The sequence below is a fragment of the Musca autumnalis genome, unplaced genomic scaffold (assembly GCF_047663935.1).
Source record: "Musca autumnalis isolate F117 unplaced genomic scaffold, ASM4766393v1 scaffold_4, whole genome shotgun sequence".
Classification (NCBI taxonomy): domain Eukaryota; kingdom Metazoa; phylum Arthropoda; class Insecta; order Diptera; family Muscidae; genus Musca; species Musca autumnalis.
The window spans coordinates 157261809-157287362 of record NW_027411977.1 but is presented as its reverse complement, the minus strand read 5'-3'; the positions used below and the strand labels follow the sequence as shown (position 1 = coordinate 157287362).

Here is a 25554-nt window from a genome sequence, read left to right as displayed (position 1 = left end):
TAAAATACGGTTAGAAAGAAAATCAATTCAAAGGTTAAAGAAAACAATATATAACAATACCAGCACTCCGCTGGCCAAGGATAAAAATATGTGTGGCCGGAAACAAGAGTCGACTTCCGGCGTCACAAACTTCGAAATTTCGATTAATGTCAACAGAGGCGATCACAACGCTGACTAAATGTACCATATCATCTCTCGTTCTAATAAGTTCATTGTAATCATTGTTTATGAACATTTGGAACACTGGCGGAAAATTGTTCAATTCAAAAGGTAGTGGCGCAATGAACGCTGTATATTTCATAAAATTTTCTTTCATAAAATCGTGACGAAACCTATTCTTGAGATCTAATTTAGTAAATTTTTTTATCTTTATCTTATTTTTTTATCTTCTATCATTTCATAATGTATTTGTGGTGTCTCTGTAACATTTCTTTGAACAAAATGTTTAACTCAGTTAAAATTTTATGCTGGACGTCATTCCAAATTTTCAAGTGGGAGTCTGTAAACTTTGACGAAACTTCTAGTGCTAATATTTCATTCTAAAATTCAACGCACGTTTGGTCTAGCCTTGACTTTGAGGCTACTGAAGTGTACTGAGCAAATTTTTGTTGTGGTTCTGCAGTGGAATCACAACCAAACAATGATAATTTACTGTAAGTTTTTTGTAAAAGATCTCGTCCCAACAACACCGAATTTTTCATAGACAAACGATCAAAAATCACAAATTTTACTTCAACCTGTTCATTTTCATGTTATAGGGAACAAAAAGAAGTCCGAAATGTTTTCAATGACCAAAAATTTAAACGATAGTAATTTGTATGTGATAAAGGAAAAAATTGTGTTCCGGCTGGCAACGCGTCTCTTTTAATAATCGAACTGCTGGTATTAATTAACGTTTTAAAGGAAAAGTAAATAACATCATCAGCACTAAAATTATAATCGAAATATCTTACATAATTATTTTTAAGATTTGCTGCGCCTTTCTTCATGTTTTGCTCATACACCACCTTACGGGGTGCGCTGCACGTCATCGGCTGCGTACGTGGTTTGTCGCAGTTGTAGCAGCGAATAACTGTCGTAATAGCAGTAACACCTTGCATTTCATCACACACTTTCAGTAATTTGATTGTAGGTGACGGCTTTCTCGCACCGCCAGACCTCTGCAAAAATTTTTGGCGGCAGAGCTGCAACTTTTGTGTGCCGTCGATTACACACTCCATTAACTCATCATCTCTCGATTTCTCTGCACGTTTTATGTTGTCGTCGCTGTAGTCGGCGATATTTTCTGCGTTCCGCCAAATACGACGTTCAAACTTTCTTCTGTTCTCCAGCTTGCTGCCGTTTGAACCAAACATGAGGCAAAAATGACTAAACATCTCGTTCACACCGTCTAACATTGTGATGCGGCGGGAATGCAAGCAACACAATGGTTTGCCAGTAAATTTCATAACGAACAACACACGCAACATGTCGTCCTGCAGGTTGTAAAACTACTGCAAATTTCGTAATTGTTTTAACCAAAAGTTTGCGTCTGTGCTGCCACCAAAATTGAGAATAAAATTGCTCACGAATTCGAGGGAAATAATGCCTGCAACTTATATTGTCTTGGTCTTCCAGCCCACCAGTTCATTTCCTTTTACTGCTGATTCTTTTTCTCTCCGCAGCAACTCGTTGCCTTTTATTAGTAGCTCTATTTCTTTGTCCCTTAATGTATCTGCTGTATAATTTTCTACACTCTCGGCAGTTCTATCCATAGTTTCTTGGTTTACTTTAAGCATTTGTTTCGGTAATTTGTTTGTGGGTGATAGTAGATTTCGTACATCGCCTAAAGCTTCATCGAATTCGATTCATTCGATTTCAATTTTCGGTAATGTTTTCCACAACAATTTGCTGTTTTTGTATCGGTATTTTGTTTGTGGGTTGCTGCAAATTTTGTACATCGCAGCAAGCACCAACAGTAGTCTCGCCATAAATTGTATTGTTGCATTTTTTCACCTTATATTCACTAGCTTCGTCTATAAATTTTATTGTGTTTATGCTTCTGTATTTCTCTCCATCTTTGACACCGTTCTGTTTCACATCACTATCCAACGGTACTGTATTCTTCCACATCTTCTGCAATTTCGTTTTTCTGTATTTCGGCATTGGCACTGAATTCCTGTTTCTCCATAATTGTTGTTGCTGTATCAAACAGGGTTTTATTTTCTCGATTCTATTTGATTTTGTAGGAAAACCGATTTATTGGTGTCAGGCAGCAGTAAGAAGACAAAAAATGTGTTTGTTCACTTTGTAAGCATTCTTTCCACTTCTGAACTGAAGTAGCCTTAAGTTTTACAAAGGGAAACACAGTTGATATAAAATTGTTTATTCTATATTCTTTATTACTTTATATTTACAATTATTTATTGCTGGCGAGCGGGGAGTGTTTGTTCTTATGTGTGTCTATATTCCAGTGTTAATCACCACTGGGGTCGCGAGCCGTGTCTGTGTGAACACACACAATCTCATTTGTGGTGAGTTTGAACGTTGCTCTCACCACCGATTATTTTCTTTGTTTTAGCAATGAATTAAAGCACACGATGTTTATCTAGAGAGGGATAGATAATCTCGTGTATGTGCCCAACACAAACGCAGCGGTTGAATTTGTTGTTGCTGGTGAATACTGCTATATTCAAACTGGTTTCATCAATCTCGTTGGTCGATCGCTATCCCCGATGCCTCCGCACTTAATAACAACAACGCCTCACTCTCTTATGTTCAAGAGAGTAACATAATTATTTTAGTTAGATAGATACTAATTGCTTACAAGATAATTCTACTTACACTAGCTATCAATTAAAATAGCACTACTCTAACTAATAATACTACAATATTTAGATTTTTATTATGAAATTAGGACAGATAGCGGTCTATAGCAATACTGACCTATTAAAATCAGTTAAGATTATTAAGATATAAATCCGCCCGAATTCATCTGTATGTACACCTCCTTTCACAGAAATAAATCCACAGACAACTGGAAATAAATCCACTGTTTTACTCCTCAGAGGAATAAGCCATGGCCTGTGGAGCTAAGTCGTCTCCGACAGACTTTGATATTTTCCTTACTGGTTTTTATTTGTTTTAATCCATAGTTTAAAATATACACAACTATAAATCGTTTTTATCTGGTAAACCACTATACAAAGATATTTCACCCAATATATAGAAGTTAACTATGTATATTATATAGTATATAAATTACGCCAAAGACAGTGTAACCGCAAAAAGATCAAGCAAAATCTGCTACCACATTTTATTTCCCAGTGGGAAAATTGGGAACAGTTTTTGTTCCTTTATTTATTCCACTTGGGAACATAGTGTTTCTACAAAATTATTCCAAAATATCCTGTCAATACATATCATTTTAGTATCGACATAACATTTATTTATGTTTTCTAGTTCTTTTAAGATTGTTCTGCGCCACGTCATCTTTGGTCGGCCTGGCTTCCTGCTTCCTTTGGGATTCGACTCTAATGCCATTCTTGCGATACTCTCCTCGTTTTTCCTAAGGGTGTGATCATTCCAATTAAATGTTGGTCTACATATTTGTCGCGCCACGGTTTCATGACTCATTAACTTGAGTAATTCGTGGTTTGTCAACAAAAATAACGAAAACCAATAACTACATGTAATTCATGTTGTCAAATAAATGTTTTCGAAATGTAATGGAGGTTCCAATATACCCCATATTTTCAGTAAATACTTGAAAATCAGGACAATTTATTTATTTATTTATTATTTTAACAGGGTGTTACTACTTACAAGTATCAACAATATTAGGCATCGAATATCCGTACTAGGAGGGTTCCCAAGGGAGTAACAGGTAAACAGGGTCCTGTAGGTTTTAAACCGGGAATATATGAAAACTAAGACGTTTTATGAGCTTCTTTAGTTTACTAGGATGGATTGCCATAAAGTGAAATAAATATTACCTTCAGAATAATTAAATCAGGAGGTTAGCCAGATGTACGAAAAAGGTACCAGGTTATATAAACAGTAAATGATACCACCTGAATCTATAACCAGGGCTTAAGATTTGTTTATTTAACTCAAATTGGATTAATGGATAAGGCAATTCTCTAAAACAAACCCAAATATGACATAAAAGTACAAATATCGCTAAGAAATACATATGCAAGATATTGCCAGTCTATACAGACTTTATAATGGACATCCGACTTCAACTGTTTAGGAATTCTCTAAGTTTTTTGGCTTCCATGGTAACATTGAAGCATTATTTGCCGTCAGCATTATTTTTTCTTAAAAAATATGCTATAGTAGTACTGCAGAGTACACGAAATGAGTCCAATAGGTCTTAGTAGGCATTTCTGAAAATTGTCGAAATCTGTACCCCATACATTTCTAAGCAACATTAGTCTCTTACTGCGATATTTCCGATAGTTTCGTGAACATCCTATCTTGTCTTAAATAAGTCGTCCAACTAATTTTTGCAAAATACCCAACATTTTTATCACAATTATCCATGGTAGAACAAGAAAAGGTAGCAGCAATACACAGCTGACTGAACTGGGTGGTAACGTTAGTGCCAAATTTCATATGACATTTTATACATTTATTTCTATTTCGATGTACATTAGGGACATATATTTTTTGAGAAAAAAATATATATCATTCGGAAAAACCATTTCCCAGAAAGACTTCTTCATATCAATGATATGTAACCTCCTCCAAGTTCGAACGATAAGCCGCGCAGGAAATCCTCGCTTGTAGAGGCGTTACAACGTTTGTTAATATGTGAGGTATTTTGTTAAGATTAAAAAAAATAAAGCCCTAATAAACATGTGCTTCTTTGATTTCTAAAACAAAACATAGAAACAGCTTCTCCTTTTTCTTTGAATTTCCAGCGACCCCAAACTTTTCTGCAAGAATTCTACTTTCTGCTTTTAGTGGAATGATGTGGAAACATACAAATTGAAAATGTAACGAATTTTCATTCATGTTTTCCAAAATATTCAACCAAATGTGAAAAATTATTAGTTTTTTAAATTCCAATAATTTATAGACATTTCCTTGTTTTGTTTACAAATACAACTGGCAGTAACGTTACAAACAAAAACAAATTCCTTTGTGGTTGTTGTTCGAGTTGTATTTGTTGTAGTATTTACTTTTCCTTATATTTGTTCTACCATGACAATTATCAGTAATGTTTTTATAAATTAATACAGAAAAATTTCAGTTTTCTTGATTCCAAAACAATTACTTGACAAACTTTCATGTTCAAACTTTAATGTTCATATGCTACTTTTCGCTTCCACACATTAGGGTAGATTTTACACAGAAATTGAATATTCGTAATTTTTTGTTTTTAGAGATTTGTGTTGAGCTCCATGTTTTGATTTAAGCGCTCAAATGCAGATCTTGCCTTCATTAGTCTGCTGCTGCTGCAGCGTCTTCTACTCCGCTCTTTACTGATATTATGCATCCCAGATAACCGAAGCTTTCCACGTATTTTATATTCTTCCTGCCGATTTTAAACGGTGCGTATGTACTGTTATTGATTCGCATCGCTTGAGTCTGTTTATGTTAATTTTAAGACCTGCTTTCTCTGCACACCCGACTGACTCGTCTACCTTGCTTTGCATATCATGGAAATTGTGTGGCAGTAGGCGTATGTCATCCGCAAAGTCCAAATCATCATTTTTTGTCAGCATAATTTCGTCTAGCGAATAACAGTGGAGAAAGTGGACATCCATGTTTTACTCCGGCATTCGTATTAAAGGGTACATTTATGACGTACATGTAAAGATGCGTGTGAATACATTGCTTTAACTATTGTTATTATCGTTTCTGGTACCCCTTTAGTTTGCTGTGGATTGTATCAAAAGCTTTTCTAAAGTCTATGAACAACAGATACAATGACGTTCGAAGCAGGATGGAATGTTCAATAATTATCCTTAGGGTGTTGGTTTGGACCAGACAGTTTCTGGACGGAAACCAGCTTCTTTACCTTTAAGCATTTTTTCGATGGGTTTATGACAACTGCGAATGATTTATATATAGTGTTAAGGGGAATGTTTAGCTCAGAGGGGCTCCGCCGACGGGTGCCAGACGCCGAATGCGTAGAGCAGTGGACCGTATGTGGGGTGTGTGTAAATATAAGAAATAAAAACACGAGAGTTTTTTTATATATGTAAATAGCCAAATGCTTTATTGGTGTAATTGGTGGTTGTGATAAACAATATTAGCTTTGGAAACAATATGCCTTTCTAAGCACAACGATATGTGTTGTTGAAACGAAACAACTGATTATTAATTACTCGTTGAAATGTCAAAGGCACTAACTCAAGGATGTAATAAACCATAGCGTATACATTTGAACGGATAATTGACTATCAAAACAGGTGTCCACAAAAAACAATATTTAACTCAATTTTAACTTTAACATTCCGACCCCCTTGAAGCAACAAAGAATGTTTCAGCACAACAAATACTTAATCTAAATGATCTGATAAAGGTACGAGATGTATAATGTATAGTGAGCATGTGATTCGAACCAAATATAGGGAATGGGAACGCAAATGAACCCGCAGCAACAGATTCAGGATTTAATCCCGCTATAACAAATTAAACGATAAATTTAAGATGAAGCCGCACATAAATCTGTAGTAACAGATTCGGACTTCAAATCAAGCTGGCCGAATTCGAGAAGTATTATAGCATGAAGCTGCAGATGAACCTGCATTGACAGATTCGGACTTCAATCAGGCAACTTGTTTTCCGAAACCATACTCGATTGATGGTCTGTCGCGAAACCAACGCTTTACAACATTCACATTTTTTCTTCTTTTGTTATGTTAGTTCACTGATCCAAGAAAGCACAAACAACGAGAAAGCAACTAATGTTCATGATCAAGCAGTGTTGTTGTTGCTAACGATAGTACGTATTACTCTACTGTGGTTACAACGAAAAAAGAAATGTAACAACAACAGTATCTAAAGCGAATTGATGGTAGACCAACGAAACCAAAAGAATGTTGATAGCACAACGAGAGGAACAATAATAGCAAGAAGAAATAAAAAAGGAGCAAACGATTTTTGCAATTTACTATTTTTTACTTTTGTTTTGATTATGACGCTGCCTAATGCAAGCACCTAAATATTTGTCATCGTTAGGCTCGAAAAAACTGTGATGAGGTAGAAACGACTTTTGTCGTTTTGCAACGTTCTTCGCCAGGTTGTTTTTGGCCGTCCACTGCCTCGATTACCCTGAGGATTTCAACTAAGTGTTTCATGCCATATATCTTATATCTTCTTGTTGAGCCAGTTGTAGAAGGTCTTCATTTGAAATAGTCCTTGGCCACCATATTTTTAGAATGTTGCGTTAGTGAAAACTTGCAGTTTATTTTTAATATTTTCGTTCACTAGTCATGTCGACATCGTCTGTTGCTCGGCGGTTTGGTTGACGTTGCTGCCTAGATAGCAGAAGTTATTGGCGTTTTTAATAAGTTTCCCGTTCAGAGAAAATTAAGCAGTTTGATTGGTTTTAACAAGCATGCAGTGCTCTCCACCAAAATTCAATCAAAGCAAAATCATGTGTGAATGTATGATTGAAAAAAAGCAACAACAAAATGGTGTTTAACGTTTGTTTTTCTTCACGAATAGTGTGCGTGAAGGAGAAAAGCAAATGTAAAGACAACTCAGTGGGATCGCTGAGTATACTGTCTTTCAAAAAAGAGCAGCCCTCTTCTAGATGATTTGGCGTTGAGCTCTGTCGTTATTTAAATCAGTGACTGTTTCTGTTTGGGATATCCTCGAAGTGCTACTTCCATCTTTTGTGTTTTGAGTCTGCGAGAATAATTCCGTTATTGCCTTTTATTTGTATATTTGAGTTTCGCCTTTTCCACGAAAGTTTTGTCGTAATGTTAAAAACAGTTTTTAAGTCTCCACGACATGCTGCGGCCTCAGCTTCGGCAGCCATAAAATTTAAAAAACTGCGTATATCGTTTCTGGCTTGTTTCTTTACTTGCTTGATATGTTGTGATAGTTTAGCTTGTAGCATTGATTTTTGTATGGAATCTTTTTCAGACAGTAGTGTTGTATTAATATTTTATTTCTTTATTTATTCATAATTTATATTTTTACAATTTTGTAGAGACAGTTGGCAAATGTCTTAGCATCATACAATTAATTTTCAATAAAATTATTTACATTTCAAAATTAAAGAAAAAAAGATATTTAGTGGGAAAAAATAATACTAATTATAATAAAAACACTACAGTATAGCCTCGTTAATCCGGACAACGCGGTAATCCGGACACTAGAATTTTTTTACGTTGTAGACTCGGTAATCTGGACATCTCTATTTTTCGTACCTCGATAATCCGGACATCAATATTTGTTTCCTATTTTGAGCATTAGATTCTTATTTACTTCATTGACGTTTTCGCTCTTAGCAATAGCTATTGGTGTATAAATAAGAAAAATTATGTTTTTCAAAGTTTTCGGTCCACATCTCGATTTTCTGGCTAGCCACTGTTGACACAGTTATACAGTTAATATGAAATTAACTATTTGAAACTGCGAATGATTTTTCTACCCTTCAACCATCGATGTCTAACTAAAAATCGATTATGGGTGTTCCTTTCCTCTAAAGGAATTATTGATTATTGATAAAGTCTCTTGGAACGTAATGTATTCCAATGATATTTTATTTAGAAATGTTTAGAACATTTGAAGCGTTAGAATTAATAGCTTAGTTTTTTAGATTCTCAAATTAATATTTTCATTTACCGACAAAAATCGGTAAAATTAAAACGCAAAATTATGAATGAAGAGTTTAAATAAAAGCACAGAACTTAACGAATATTTTTTTGATCACAAACTTACTGAAAAATATCGTTAATTACCGAAATTATAAAGAATTTAATTTTAAAATTTTTGGAGAATCGCACTTCTTGTATAGAAATTGCAATAAATTATTTAAAAGCGCATGACTCCTTTTATTTTCATTCATTGATATACAAAATCAACGGCAACTACGGATTGTTGTATTTTATTCTCGTAATTATACAACCAATAGATTTAAATTCCATTGTCTTATTCAAACATTTATATAATGTTCATAGAAATGGGTAAAATATATTAACCATAATGAGATAAGTGCATTTAAATTCTGAAGTTATATCACAAGTCGTAATAGACTCATGTCCCAAGGACACTGAAAATCAATATGTGAATATGGGCTACGAAGTTTATATCCATAAAAAAAACTATGAATAAATATACACCAATTGTTAAGAGATGAGAAATGAGAGAGAAATGACACCTAATTTACGCTGGGGGAGTAAAATTAAGAAGTAAATTTAGTAGCCAGGAAAGCCCCTTGGTCGCAACCCGTGATATTTGCTTAATATAAATCCGGTTACCATAGATATCAGGTTATTATCTGGTAAACCTCCGATATTAATGATTTTACAAAATTAATTTTACAAAATTAATGAATTACAAAATTATGTGTTTTTGTGACTATTCGGTAATCCGGACAATTCGATAATCCGGACATCGCCGAAACATGTGGATTATCGAGACTATACTGTATATACAAAAGCTCATCTACATCAAAAGTGTATCCATCGTATTGCATAAGTATCTTTTACTAACTGATTTAAAATTTGAAACAGTTTGTGCGGATTTTATATTTTCAGGCAATTTATTAAATTTCCTAGTTTCCATATAGTCTATTCTTTGTTTAGTTTTCTCATATTTACACAATGCTACTCCCAAATTACTTTGATTTCGAGTGTGAAAACGGTTCTGGTTTTGCTCTAGTATTATAGTCTGATGACCAATTTTATTAATAGTTTTAAATACATAAGTTAGCATTTGATAAATATGTAAACCATGGATTGGTAATATATTTAACGCAACATCTTTAAACAATGAAACGGCAGAATATCTCAGTGGCAATTTGTAAATTATCTTTAATGCTTTGTTTTGCATACGATGCAATGATTTTAGAGACTAATAAGCATAAATAATAGCCAAATAATTCAAATTTGGCAGAATTAATAAATTAAATATCATAAATTTTGCTGATTGATTAAATTTATTCGCCAGTTTGTATAAAATTCCAACTGCTGGAGCTATTTTCCTTTTTAAATTATCGATATGCATATCTCAAGGTAAATTACTTTGAAGTTGCATTCCTAAATATTTAATGGAATTTACTTCACTAATAACTCTTCCATCTACATGTATCCAAAAGGGGTCTATATTTAATCTAAATGTTTGGGATCTAAATCTCACAAGTTGCGTTTTATTAGGATTTAATACTAAACGATTTAGTCGTGCTCAACTCAACTTCACTTTTATACGGATGTAACAGACATATGTCGTCAGCAAACATTATGAGTTTCCCAAACAAACAAAGATGTTGCAAGTCATTCACGTAAATTGAAAACAGTAACAGTAACAGAACGTCGCTCCTCTATGAGATTCCAAAATTCTTGGGATAACCATTCTGTGTGTTCTTTTTGGGGGAAGTTTACTGTTTCGACAGCAGTCTCCAATAGTATGTTTCTATTTTCGTCCATTCAGCTTCTATGTTGTGATTCGATGTTTGAGGGTATTTACTGGACAAAAAAAATTGTTTTGTTTCTTCAGATTGAAGTTTATTGGTGTTAAAAGGGTGGCGTTTCAGTTCTGTCGATTGGCGTGACTGTCTACGGAGCATGATTTTAAGTTCGGTTATTAGGAGAAAGTGATCTGAGGCGATGTCGGCACTACGTAGCACTTACATCTTGGAGTATTCTAAAATACTGTTGGCATAGGAGTATTTCGTGATCGTCATGTTATTTTGTGATTAGTTTTGTGGGGAAAGAAGGAGCCGCCTATTTGCGCATATTTGAAGAAACAATTCTCCATTGGCATTTTTTGCCAGGGAATTTTCGGGAATCCGGAATTGTTTTTTCCAATACCTGCGTTTAAGTCTCCCATCAAAATAGGTGTATCTTTTTTATCTTTTATTTGGAGATGTGAGAATTCCGTCGGGGCATAGCATTGAATTATAGTAGTTTTGCCGATGTTGCTATTCGGCTGAATCGTAATTATCCGTTCTGAGATAGCTGACCAAGAGAGTACGGAGTCTAGCAATTTTCTATTAACGAAAATACCAACGCCGTGTGTATGGGGCTCTCCTTCTTTGCGTCTGGAGTATAGGAGCCGGTCTCCTTGTGAACTTGTAAAGCCACCACTGCCATTCCAGCGCATTTCACTAATTCCGACTATGCGGATATTTATCCTGCCGTTAATTTTGCATGGTTTCCTGTTTGGAATAAGGAGTTTACGTTCCACGTTGCGAATCTTATCCGTGGGCATGCATTGTTCGTCATCAAAAAATCGGATTTGTAATCGATTATGTTTCGACATCAGTAAGGGATTGGCCTTGTGGTGCCTAGTCTGGTACTAGGACTGCTACCTTTAAATTAACTCTGTTTGTTGAGAAGGTTGCTACAAACATGCCTCCTTACTCTGGTTTTGGCATCTGACCATTTCCTGTTAGATGACAGGTGTTCGGACGTCATTTTCCCATCTGTGAAAACAGTCCCTGAAGCCTGAGTTTCAGATTTGCACTAGTTTGGCTATGAGTGGCACATCTGGTGCCTTGGCCCCCAACAGAGTTATACCCTAACATACCTTGGTACCATATTCTAAGGCTGCCTTAGTCTGCGAACCACCACCAAAGTCTGGCACTAGATGGCAGCTCATATCAATACTGAATTACCTTAAAGACATGACCTACATTGCAAAATTATTCCCAAGGTAGGTATCATGACTAAAACCTTACGTCAAATTTAAGTATATGATCGAACGGCATTACAAAATGCACTAAGAAAACATACAGCTAACTTCAACTCCACAACACTTTAAAACACTATATTTTTATAACATCTATTATAATATTTTGCAGTGCTTATTCGTTTCGCGATGTTTTGAATATATTTATGTGCACGTAAATTGTACTCACTACAAAATATTAGTCTAATGTTCCGACTTTTGAAGCTATTCTTAAGAAGAAGGCGTTCAAATGGAACAAAAACTAATATATATTTAAAAGGTTTTTATGCAGTTGTTTATGCATTTTTTAACATATTTTATTACCCCGATATTAAAATTAAACAGTATTTATATTGATTAATTGTTATTTATATTTAGACATTAAAATCGCATTTTACAATTAACATGTTTTGTAAAACGTGCATCATTTAAGTTGTCAATTCCATACAATAAGTCTGCCTGGTTACTTTCCCAGCAAGAATTGTCCAGCAAGAACTTTCTCAGAGAGTAAGGGGTTTTTATTCCCTTTTGCTAGAAAATTGTAAGAAGTAAACAGACACCTTCCCAGCAAAAACCAGCAATCGATCAGCTGGATTGCCAAAACAGAACAATTTGTCAGCCAATAAAGGAAGGAAACACGTTGTATTTTATTAAAAATAAAAAAGAAAATGAAACAAAAAAGTATTTTTCCACTTTACAAATTTGTTCTCCATAAAACAATAGAATTAGACTATGTTATTTCCACAATAAAATTGTTTTTAATTTTCACAAACATACATAAACTAAAAACAGATGATTGACTGTTTTCAGGAAGAAGAAGAATTGCTAGTGGTTGCTAGAAGAAATTTGTCCAGCAAGAATTTTCAAACTCTCAGTGAAAGAACTGTCAAAATGTCTCTCTCGAATCGCTCTCTTTTGCTGGTTTTTTGTGTTAACAGACGACTTCCAGCAACAATTGGTACAAGTTTTTACAAATTTTAGGGTAACCAGACAGACCTAATGTCTGTCAAATAAATGACGTAAATTCCAAAAACACCTGTTTTAAGTGCAGGTGTAAAATGTGTTTAATGATTTTAAACATAATTCAAAAATAAATATAATGAATATAGATGTATTCATAGAAAACAATTAATCAATTATAATAAGAAAATAAATAAAAACAATAAAATGATTAAAAATAAACGATAACGGGACTACAAAATAAAAATAATTGTAAAAAACCTGTACTACTGCATTCCCTTTTTTGTATCCTTTAGTAATGTAATCGGTAATTAATATGCATTTCTTGTTGGCTGGAACGTTCGATTCTTTAGGGCAAAGTATAGAATATATCATCTATAACACTGGTCAACAGGACTTTTGTTTCAACCGAAGTTGCAGTTGTTTCTAGATGGAATCGGCGAGTTATTTTCAAATCCGGTCCCGGCTTTTCTCCATCAGCTCTTGTTTTTGAGATATAGCTCAAAATCGGTTTTTACGAGTTTAATCCAGACTTTCGTTATTTTCGGATACAAACAAATATTTTTTGTGGGTTTTTCGACATATATATATTAAGGAGATGTTGTACGCTCGATACAAATCGTTTTTGACATAGTTATGGTGAGTATATATCAAAAAAATTTGGAAAATATACGACGGACCTTGTAAAAATTGCATATTTTGAGTACTTCAAGCTGTAATTACGTCATCGGGAGAAGTCATAGGATCTTCATATGGTACCCCGGATATGCTTAGGGTGTCTACTATATAATCCAGTATTCAAATGTATAATATAAAGTTCGTAGCCCCCATGATTCGGCCATAACCTAAAAATCGCTAGAGTGAGAATGTGACCCGAATAGAAGGTTTGTCGGCAATCCCATCGTTAGGATCGGACGCTGTGGCCCAACACGTCTTAAATTAAATCGATTGCAGAAACTAATAAAAGAATGAACTACGATCCCCCCAACCCGATGACGGCTTTTGGAACACGAACAAAGATAAGAATTGGACAATGGAATGTTAGAACGCTTCGAGAAACTTCATGTCATGTTGGGAGTTAGTGAGATGCGATGGTGCGGAAAAGATGAAACAACAAATAGAAACCTGATGTTGTGCATAGTGGCAAAAAAGAGGGGAGCGAACATGGTGTTAGCTTTTTAATACCAAAAGAAATAAAGCAATCTCTTAAAGATTGGAAACCAATTTCAGAGCGCATTATAACAACAAGATTTTTTTACAGAAATAAGAAAGTGTCTACACATAATTCAATGTTATGCCCCAACGGAAGATGCTGAACCCACTCTGGAAAACGATTTTTACGACCAATTACCTGCAACAATACGAAATGTTCTAAACCGCAATATTCTTCTTATGATGGGTGATTTTAGCGCAAAAATCAGCAGCGACAATACAGGCCTATTCATTTTATGGGTAAAAATGGAATGGGCGTAAAAACGACAATGGAGATAGGTTGATAGAACTCTGTCAAACTTTTGATATGGTGATTGGAGGATCCATATTTTCACATAAAGAAATTCATAAGTACACATGGACATACCCCAATTGTAGTACAAAAAGCCAAATATATCATATTTGTATTCGACAAAATGGAGAGCATCCTTGAATGACGAGCTTGTGGTGGCAAAAATTAGACTAAATTTAAAAAAGAACTACCGAAAAGTCAATGGAAATAAAAACATACGATTGGTTGTAGAACAACTAAAGGATATAGGAAATAGGTAGCAGAACTGCTCAGAGAAAGCATCCCGTTCAACCCCAGATCATGTTAAGGCAAGCACAAAGCCCTAAATAATGTAGTAGATGACAAACGGATTTAAGCAAAAAGAAAAACGAAATATCTGGATAACGAACGAATTATGACAACTTATCAAAGAAAAAAACTCACTAAAAAAAGAAAATATACATACAATATACTCACTCAAGAAAAAGACAAACGAAGCGAAGGCAGTCAAAACCTCAGTCAGGGGAGACAAAAGAAAATACTTCAAAAATCTTGCTGAAGATGCAAATAACATGAGAGCATTACACCAACTCGTTGGGGGCATGGCGAACAATAACTCATCTCGAACCGCACTAGTTAAAGACGACGATGGTAAACATATTACATACTTCAAAGGTCAAACAAAGAGATGCCGAGAGCACTTTAAACGTGTTAGCAATGTCGATGCACCCGAGCCACAAGAAAGTGCCGAACTAAGGGATGTGGAAATCACTCCCACTTTCAACGAAATATGAATCGATGCTCCAAGCATCTTCATTGTCAATACAGAATTCCGCCAGAACTGTTACAATCAAACTCCGCCGCAGAAGCAGAATGGATAAATGGAAGTTTTTCGAGTTCATGCACCGAAGGTACAATAATAAAATTGCCGAAAAAATATCTCACTAATTGCAACAATTGGAGTGGTATAAATTACTGTTAAAGTGAGAATTGAGTTAAATAAATATTGCTTTTAATTGACACCTGTTTTGGTAGTTAATTATCCGTTGAAATGTATGCGCTATTGTTTATTACATTCTTGAGTTGGTGCCTTTAACATTTCAACGAGTAATTAATAATCAGTTGTTTTGCCGCCTCCTTCAAGTTTAGTTATGCATCGATATTCTAATACAATCTTTCTGTATTCCCAAGTTTTAATGGGGGGTTCTATTCAAATAAGCCAAATTTTTTACTTCAATTTTTGACTTTATTTTGTTTTCCTTGACTGGTCAAGAGGACTTTTGTTTCAACCGAAGTTGCAGTTGTTTCTAGATGAAATCGGCGAGTTATTTTCAAATCCGGTCCCAGTTTTTCTTCATCAGCTCTTGTTTTTGAGATATAGCTCAAAATCGGTTTTTACGAGTTTAACCCAGACTTTCGTTATTTTCGCATACAAACAAATATTTTTTGTGGGTTTTTCGACATTAGTATATTAAGGAGATGTTGTACGCTCGATACAAATCGTTTTTGAAATAGTTATGGTGAGTATATATCAAAAAAATATAGAAAATATACGACGGACCTTATAAAAATTGCATATTTTGAGTACTTTAAGTTGTAATTACGTCATCGGGGGAAGTCATAGGATCTTCATATGGTACTCCGAATATGCTTAGGGTGTCTGCTATATAATACAGTATTCAAATGTATAATATAAAGTTCATAGCCCCCATGATTCGGCCATAACCTAAAAATCGCCATGAAGACTGCTAAAGGGAAATAATTTACCAGTGATATCATTACCACATAAGCCATTTACTTTTCAATGGCAGCCTACATGATGCGTTTTAGGTTATGGCCGAATCATGGGCGCTATGAACTTTATATTATATATTTGAATACCGGACTATATAGTAGACATCCTAAGCATATCCGCATTTCCATATGAAGATCCTATGACTTCCCCCGATGACGTAATTACAGCTTAAAGTACTCAAAATAAGCAATTTTTACAAAGTCCGTCGTATATTTTCTATTTTTTTTTTTTTTTTTGATATATACTCACCAACATATCCTTAATACGTACAACATATCCTTAATATATTAATGTCGAAAACCCCACAAAAAAATATTTGTTTGTATCCGAAAATAACGAAAGTCTGGGTTAAACTCGTAAAAACCGATATTGAGCTATATCTCAAAAAAAAGAGCTGATGGAGAAAAACCGGGACCGAATTTGAAAATAACTTCGCCGATTTCATCTAGAAACAACTACAACTTCGTCTAAAACATTCAACTTTTTCAATTTTGTTGAGCAGTGTAATCAACGAAAATCGAGGATATAATCACTTGATATATGGGATATCATCAATGGTGTTTTCCTGCGAGGCCCAGTTCAACCAAGTGTTCTAAATGCTCTAAAACACCAGAAAGGATGCTGCTACTATTTTTTTTATCGATCGTTCCCAACGCCACACTCTCCCGCCCTTGCCGACCGAGAGGGCCACCTCCCCTTAACGTAGGGAGCGCGTAAACCTCATATTCCGGAATATGGGGGGTTAGTAGACTAGGGAAAACCAGCTACAGCAAAACATCAGCCGGTTAGAAAGTTACATTTTAAAGCCAAACACATCAAAAAATAAATAGATCTAATCTAACATATTGCCTGGCAACTGTTGCAAACAATACTAAGAACGTAAGATAAAGTTTTTTATGACATGCAGAGGTTCGGATAAGGAAATTCTATTGTATAACTTGTTATATTCATCACATAAAGATCGTAGTGGATTACTTATTTCATAATTACATTTCGCTAACGTTAATTTAAGTGGTATTTAGTTTCGAGTGCTACGTGAAGGTACATTAAAATTTATTTCGCCTATTAAAAACTGTGATTCAATTTGTCCACGCAAGAGTTTAATAATGAATATAGATCTGAGCATTAAACGTCTTTTCTCCAAAGTTGGAAGATCAATTAACTTTAGGCAGTTTTCATATGGTGGAAGAGATTCATTTGAGCTCCACCCTAAGCCTCTAAGAGCAAATAAAAGAAATTGAACTTGTACTGATTCTATCTTATCAGAATAACATTTGTAAAAAGGACTCCAAAGTACACAACCGTATTCTAATGTTGGTCGGACAAGGCTAATGAATAAGCGTTTGGTCACGTATGGATCGTCAAATTCCTTGGACCAGCGTTTTATAAAGCCCAATAATGACTTGGCTTTGTTAACACAAGACTCTATATGTAAGTTGAAACGCAGTTTACTGTCTAAAATAACTCCTAGATCCACAAACGAATCTACATTATCCAATTTGTGGGAACCTATGAAGTAATCGCAAGAATCAGGACGAGATCTATAAAACGACAATTTTTTACATTTTTTTAAGTTTAATGACATACCGTTGACACTACACCAGTTGGAAAGAGAATACAAATCATGTTGAAGATTAATTGATTGATTATAAGAATCATGATTGCTAAAGAGTTTAACATCATCAGCAAACATTAATACTTTAGAGAAACGAATAACAGATGGAAGGTCATTTAGGTAGAGTACAAAAAGTAATGGACCTAAATGGCTACCTTGATGAACACCAGAATGCACAGTTATATTTTTTGACAGAATATCATTAAAAGAAACCCTTTGGGTACGGTCCTTTAAATAAGAACGTATCCATGACAAGAGTATTGATGATTAGGATGTTTATCAAAATATGGACCGAAGTAGGTCTTATTTAAGCTCTTTTCATATGTGAAATAAATAATTTTATTTATATTGATGCTAAAATTTGCTAAGCCACCGTGTTTTCTCCTCAAAATTGAGCATTGCATGTTATATAGTTTCTACCCACATTTTGGGTAAATTTCCGGGTATTTACCTATTTTTTTACCAATTTACCCATTTTAATGGCTATTTACCATTTGGGTATTTACCCATTTCCCATCTCTATATATGGAGAAATTTTTTTTTCTGAATAGGGTCACTTTTATACCCACTTACTAAACAAGAAACGTATATATTTTTCATAACTATACGCAGTGGAACCCTATAAACAATATTTAACACTATTTAGCGTAAATTAATATTTTTTTTTTCGATTTTTTGCCATGTTTTTCGGAGATTTGGCCACTGTGCACTGGTTTACTTTTTGAACATTAACATCCATTTTTTGACATTCCACCTTTAAAAATACAATGTTTTAAATTAAAATAAAATGGTCTCCAGTGCAGAGAAGCGCAAAATAATGAACAACTCCTGTGTTGATAGCAACATTTTACAGATATGTTGGCAGATTTGTTTGAAAATCTAAGAAAATGATTCATCACTCTATTAACTGTAAAGATAATGCAAAAAGTAGTGAAATAAATTGATCCCTGACACAACATCAGGTCAAAATTTCCTTCCGAAATGGAAAAAAGGTAACCAAAGAATAACAAAGGATTGTTTGACCGTAATAGTACGGAGCTGACTATATCGTTAGAGACTAAGCCCTATACATGGCAACAAAGCTGTGAAGAATTAACTTATTATCGTTGAAATGACTATGTGCTTTAGAAAATGAGGTGGTACTAATTTGGTACTTCCAAAAGGATATGAACATTAATAAACTAGCTTATAATCTGAAATAAAGTCAAAGAAATTGTCGTACTAAAGTTCTGGGGCCATTCTCTAGGTGGTGCTATTTTTTTTGCAGCTGCACATACGTATGTGTATTTGTAAAGTTTCTATTGTATACAAAAGTCTCCCATGTTTTAATAGTAAAATTAAACCCATATACCTCTTGTCCGATCTTTTCAATTAAATATCTTTGGCATGGTTAATAACAAGAATCGAAACTACAACCTTCGCAATAACTTACCTGAGGATATAATTCGTAAAACTTAATGTCACTTAATGCCTTGCTCAGGACGGCCTTATCTGTTACACAAAAGAAAAAAGTATATATATTTGATTATTTTTATGCAGGTAAATATTTTATATATAACCATATTTTTATAATCCTAAGATGATTTAGAAATTGGATACTTACATTTATACATGTTTGGAAGAATAACAAGTGTTAAAATTTTAAATTAAAATTTTGTATTGAGAAGTAGTACTACTCTCTATATCTACTTACAGTGACTCCAAAATTATCCAAAGATAAACAAAAATAGTAAAATCCTTTTTGCCGTAGGTTTTTATCCAACCACTTAATAATTAATTAGCGATCATCTGAATAGGTTTGATTTTTTTCTTTTTATATGTTAAAGTATCTTCTGAAGTGTTCGTATTACAGATCCATAGTATTAAGTTTTTGAGAGTCCTATACTATGCCAACATTCCAAAGAAAAAATTTGACGGTGTTGCCATATTTACGGAAAATATCCCAATTTTAATAAAATTTACAAAAAAGTGTCAAATTTTTGCGATCATCAGAATAGGTTTGAATCAAATAAAATTGAAAAATTGTACTACCCATGCAAATATTGCGCAGTTTTTTGGTTTAGTTTAGTAAAATGGAACATTCTGATAAATCCTACAACAAATTTGAAATGAAAATTGAAGATTGTAATTCAAATTTAACTCAAAGGGGCACGATATCGCCGACTTTTATAGTGCTGTATGACCTTAGTAGTCCATTCTTTTGTACTTCAGCCATTTATTTATTTATTTCAGTCTATGGAATTACAATCCTTACAGACTAGCTTATATTATTAGAAAAAAAATATAAATCCAATATTTCTTTAAATTTATCAATGGGGTATGTAAAATCAATATTAACTTGCATATTTACAGTATTAAATTCTCTTAATGGTCTGACAATTGGTTCATTAAATCCATAATTGGTTCTATGGCTTGAAATATTAAAATATTCAATTTATCTAAGAGATCTTGTCTTATTCGTGTTTGTTTTATGACTTGTGAACAGAAAAATAATTTTTGACCTGACTATATAGGTATTACAGCACTATAAAAATCGGCGATATCATGCCCCTTTGAGTTAAATTTGAATTACACTTTACTACTTTATTGTCGTCGAAGAAACATTCTTGCAAACTAATTTTCGAACATTTATGGTACATGTGGTCAACTATGGTGGATTTGTGAGCATTATAATACTTAAATTTGTTCTGCAAGGATAGTTCAAAAATGAAACTTGAGCTAAAATACCAACTATTTTCAATGACCTTTCTAATTTATAGATCCTAATAATATGACTACACTTGGTATTTGCTTTCAGACAATTTTGGAAGCTCAGAAGATATCTAACGAAATCAAAAAGTCATTTAAAGCAAGTTTATAAAACGTTTTTGTTTGAATATTTCTTGATTTTATCTGAAACTTCTTGGTAACTTTTCCATGTTGAGAATTGAATACACGTTCCAAATAAAGCGGGTCAAATTTGTTGTAGGATTTATCAGAATGTTCCATTTTACTAAACTAAAAAACTGCGCAATATATGCATGGGTAGTAAATTTTTTCAATTTTATTTAATTCAAACCTATTCTGATGATCGCAAAAATTGGACACTTTTTTATAAATTTTTTATTATAATTGGTGTTGAACCCAGTTCAACAATTACCTACGTGGCATACTTCCCTAATTGATTGTGGCCAGCAAAAGCGCACAAAGAGCGCAAATGAAATCAATACACAACCTTTCTCTTTTATTTCTTTTTTTGTCACTCATCTAGAGTAAAATGAATTTCATATATTTAGTTTAGATTAACGTACTCATATTTTTTTTCCTAAACTCATTTTTTATAATCTTTCTTACATATGTACTTAAGAAATAACGTACATAATTTTAGTAGGTAACTAAGTAATTCTTAAAATTCAAGAAAATAAGTTCAGTTAAGTTTTTTATATCGAAGGAAATGGTCAAGGAGACCTAACCCTTAATAAATAAATTAAAACTCAGCTCAAGTCTTTTCCTGGGGCAAAAGATTTTTCCCCAGGAGATCATACATTAGCACGGCAAAGGAGCCAACATATGGTCCTTCACGAGCCTTCTAGAAATTGCTAGGAGCAGGAATTGCAGTGATAATTACAGTCCACATCAAGCCTTCTACTAGGAGTGAGGAACAGGTTCTCACTGCCAACTAATCGGCGGAAACCCTTTGCAAAAGTTTCCCCACAATTATATGGCGGTTGTTTTCCCAAGAGCGGAAGACAGCAATTGTGTCCATTACCGATATCTTAAAGTGAAGTAAACAGTACACCAAAGTTGTCAAATCAACCGAAGGTCTACTCAATTCAGTCATACAAGCAAAAACCATCAACGTACATTTATAACAGCCAGACAAGTTGCTCATCTACAAGGTAACAGCGTGAATAGAGAGGAATTTGGTAAGTACGAATGTGTTGTTGGTATTTTCGTTTGGTGGGTAAAAGTGATCTGAAGTTCACAAAACGACCGACGAAATTCACTCAAGTGTTCCCGAACGGTCGTAATTATAAAAGAGAAAACAAACCAGAAGTCGCTCATAAGAAACACAATAGCCGCGGCAGGAGTGCAACGCAAAACTATTCGATTTTTTTCCACTAGAAAATCGGAATTCATGCCGGACGAAATTTATATGATGCTCCCTTAAATGTAGAACATCGTCTAGTTTAACATATTACCCACAAAAAAGGAGTTAAAAAGCGAACAAAAGAAGCTCCTCACAAATCATTTCCAAATTTAACGGAATTAGTTCCAACTGTTCCCGTAGAAAATTTTCACAGCAAACAGCTTTACTATACATCTACAGGGATTCATAGTCCACAGGTTTTACATACATAACCGGCAAATAAACAACCGGCTATACAAGCGCTAATCGCGGAAAACAAACAAAGTGAAAACAGTGTGCAAGAACTAAGACGCGTTCGCAAGAAAATAAAATTTGCCACAGTTTAAAAGAGGAAAAAAAATAGTTTTGAGTGCTTTAAAAACAAACAAAAAATACACGATTCTTTTCGCGAATAAAAATTGTTGTCTAAATACTGGTCGCGAGTGGGAACTATTGTTTCGAAAACCGTGTACATAGCAAAGTATATAACAAAACCCATTACCGCGATTCCAACAAAACGCATCAATTCCGACCATTTTAGAAACCAAAAACAACAACAAATAATTTCCAAACACATTGGTGAGTCAAAGCTCTTTCTTTTTTTTGGCAGTCATTGAAATCAAACGGGTTTTTTAAATAACAACAGTGACATTGTGGAAGATTACAACAAATTGCTATAGGTTCTTTGCCTTCATAAAATTGCGTTGCAGTGGTTCACCGTTGGTTACGTTAGATTTGTTGGTCTTTTATGCTTTGCATGTAGAGAATCAGAAAAGGGTTGCCATACATCGGAAAATGGCTGATCTCACAGAAAAAGTGGGAAACAGCCAATAAACGAAAGAAGTTAAACAAAGACAAAAATAAACTAGTAAAGAAGGCAATTGACGAAGCGCGTATAATCAAAACAATGAACTTGTATTAAAAGGCATACATAATTTTAAAGAGATTTTCCACAAAAACTTCAAAGAAGACCAAGGAATTAAAACATTAGTTTCTGTGGGTAAAGCAATTGTACAGAAAACTACTCCATACCGGTATAACTAATTTATATGAGACTTTCTACGTGAACAAAAACGTTCGAAAGACTTTTTGGTAGAACAAATAAATCAAATTAAGGGAAATTCTTCCGATTTCCAGTTTTCTACCAGAAAAAATAAAAATTTCTCTAGTAGGCCATCTGAACAAATCCAAACTTGGGATTTATGTAACCTTGTCAATAAACTCTACGTGAGAAAAACTATTCTCGTTCAACCACATAATCGGTGGTTAATTACACACCTGTCCAAATTGGTGACAATTTCCTCCTCAAGATTAACAATTGAAATACAGAGAGAAAGTTTATTTTCGATTGTCACCAAGTAAGTTACTCTTTCAAACAATTTGAAAAATTGGATACTGAACAGTTAAATGTGCCAACATTAAAAGTCAAAGATGCGGAACTGGAAAGAAGGTGGGGGCTCTTACTTTCCAGCTATCAAGTGTTTGTCCTAGAAGATGAAGCCGAAGAACATAATTTCAATGATTCCAACGGGGAAAAATATGAAGAAGCTAGTGCAGCGTTCCAATTATGCAAAGGCAGAATAATGAGTTTGATTTGTTAGCAATCTCCAAAGGAATTGAGTGTGGGAAAGCAAGACAAACAATACGTTTCTTCCTCAAAATTACCTCCTTGCGATACTCCACCCTTCGAGGGAAGCTACTCTCAATGGCCGGCATTCAGAGATATTTTCATGGCGGTTTTCGTGACACATCAGGAATTATCCCCGGCGCAAAAGCTCTACCACCTTCGCGGCAAAACAAGGGGGAGGCGTATGACATAGTAAAGAACTTTCAGTTGGCATGGGACGCCCTTACAAACCGGTATGAAAACCGAAGAATATTGGTAAACCAACAAATGAAAAGGATTTTTAGCACTCCCTCCGTGCAACATGAGTTCCGAAGTCCATCCGACAAGTTTTAAGCTCGGTATGCGACAGTTTAGACATATTGAAAACATACAATATTCCGGTAGAAAATTGGGATCCAATTCTAATTCATTTGGTTTCCTCAAAAATTCCGGATGATACGCTGCGAGCTTGAGAGGATTCGCTAACCAACCACAAAGATTTACCCAAGTGGAAGGAAATGAACAGTTTTTTGTCAAAAAGAATAAAAAAATTGGAGACATTTTTGGATTTTAGAAAACCATGGCAAGAGAGAGTAACGCATCCAAATCTATGTCATTCTATACGCAATACGACTCCGATAAGAATCCAAATTTTTGCAAACAATGCAAAGAAATTCACACCCTGATGCAATGCAAACAATTCAATGCATTATCCCCCCAAGAGAGAATCAAATACGCAATGTCTAATAAGAGGTGCCTCAATTGTCTTTCACCGAACCATTTCAAACCCAAATGTAGTAGTCATAAGAAATGTAATATATGCAATCGCATGCACCATACTATGCTTCACATTGATAGGGTGGACGAGCCTAATGTTTATTACACCATGGACCCTGATTCACGCTCACAAGATGAAGAAGAACCGTCAAATTCAAATACTTTCATAAGCACAACAAACCCATTAGAAAAAGTTCACACTCTCACTTCAACAAATATTGAAACCACAATCCTTCCGACAGCAATCGTGAACATTTCGCACTGTGGAGAGCTTTTTTCCATTCGAGCCCTCCTAGATGCAGGTTCCGAGAAAAGTTTCATTACCAAGCGAATCCAACACAGGCTTGCAATTCCTCTTGAATTTAATAATTCCCAAATTTCTGGGCTTGGAGGGACAGTGGTCGGCAGTTCCAAAGGGAAATGCAATATTCTCTTACAGTCAAAATTCTCAGAGTTCCAGATTCAAATTCAAACACTTGTGGTGCCAACTCTGGTTCACCTTTTGCTCTCGCGGCCTCTAAATACTGAAATTCTCGATGAAGTACGGCATTTAAAGTAAGCAGATCCCTACTTCTATACACCAGGCCCCATCGACATGATCATTGGCAGCGACTATCTTCCAGCAATAAATATGAAAATCATCCTAGTTGATATCGGAAAGGGAATTGAGGCGCGGCAGTCTCAGTTTGGCTGGTATCTATCAGGTCGGGCAGAATCCCTTGCCATTAATACATTCTCCACCCAAGTGTCTACCTCTGACACTATTACTCTGCAAGAGCAACTTAAAAAGTTTTGGGAACTAGAAGAAGTGGACAGGCCTCCAATACAACTGGAAATCGATTTATGGTGCGAAAATTATTACAACAATACAACTATCCGCCATGCCGACGGCCGCTATGTGGTACGATTACCCTTCAAAGTCGAATATCCGAATGACCTGTTCTTAGGCCCATCAAAACATATGGCTCCTTCCCAATATCGTCGAATGGAAAATCATTTAAATAAAACTCCGGATTTAAAAGGAAAATACGACGAAGTTCTACGAGAATGCATCCAATTAGGTCATATGGCTCCAACTTCCACCCACGACGAGGAAAATCCGCGGTTGAGTTTTTTCCTACCACACCATGCAGTGGTTTGTCCCGAAAGTACGGCCACAAAAGTTCGCGTTGTATTTAATGCGTCCAAAAAGTCCGCAAGTGGGTACTCCCTGAACGATGTCTTATACTCCGGACCAGTCTTGCAGCAAGTTATTGTGAAGGTACTGTTAAACTGGAGACTTTACCAATTCGTTTTTAACGGGGATATCCAAAAAATGTATCGCCAAATATGGCTTCATGAAGACGATCAACCCTTTCAAAGCATGGTATTT

At 34.7% G+C, this 25554-nt stretch overlaps 1 protein-coding gene across 3 annotated transcripts in view; it reads right to left on the bottom strand.

Annotated features, from left to right (window-relative positions):
- Positions 1 to 25554, bottom strand: part of LOC141400731 (putative methyltransferase NSUN7) — a 617414-nt gene that overhangs the window by 375415 nt on the left and 216445 nt on the right. For all 3 annotated transcript variants that reach the window (XM_073980175.1, XM_073980177.1, XM_073980176.1), the window contains exon 3: positions 19124 to 19182. In XM_073980175.1, the coding sequence (XP_073836276.1) occupies positions 19124 to 19182 (59 nt within the window). The remainder of the gene's footprint in view (positions 1 to 19123; positions 19183 to 25554) is intronic.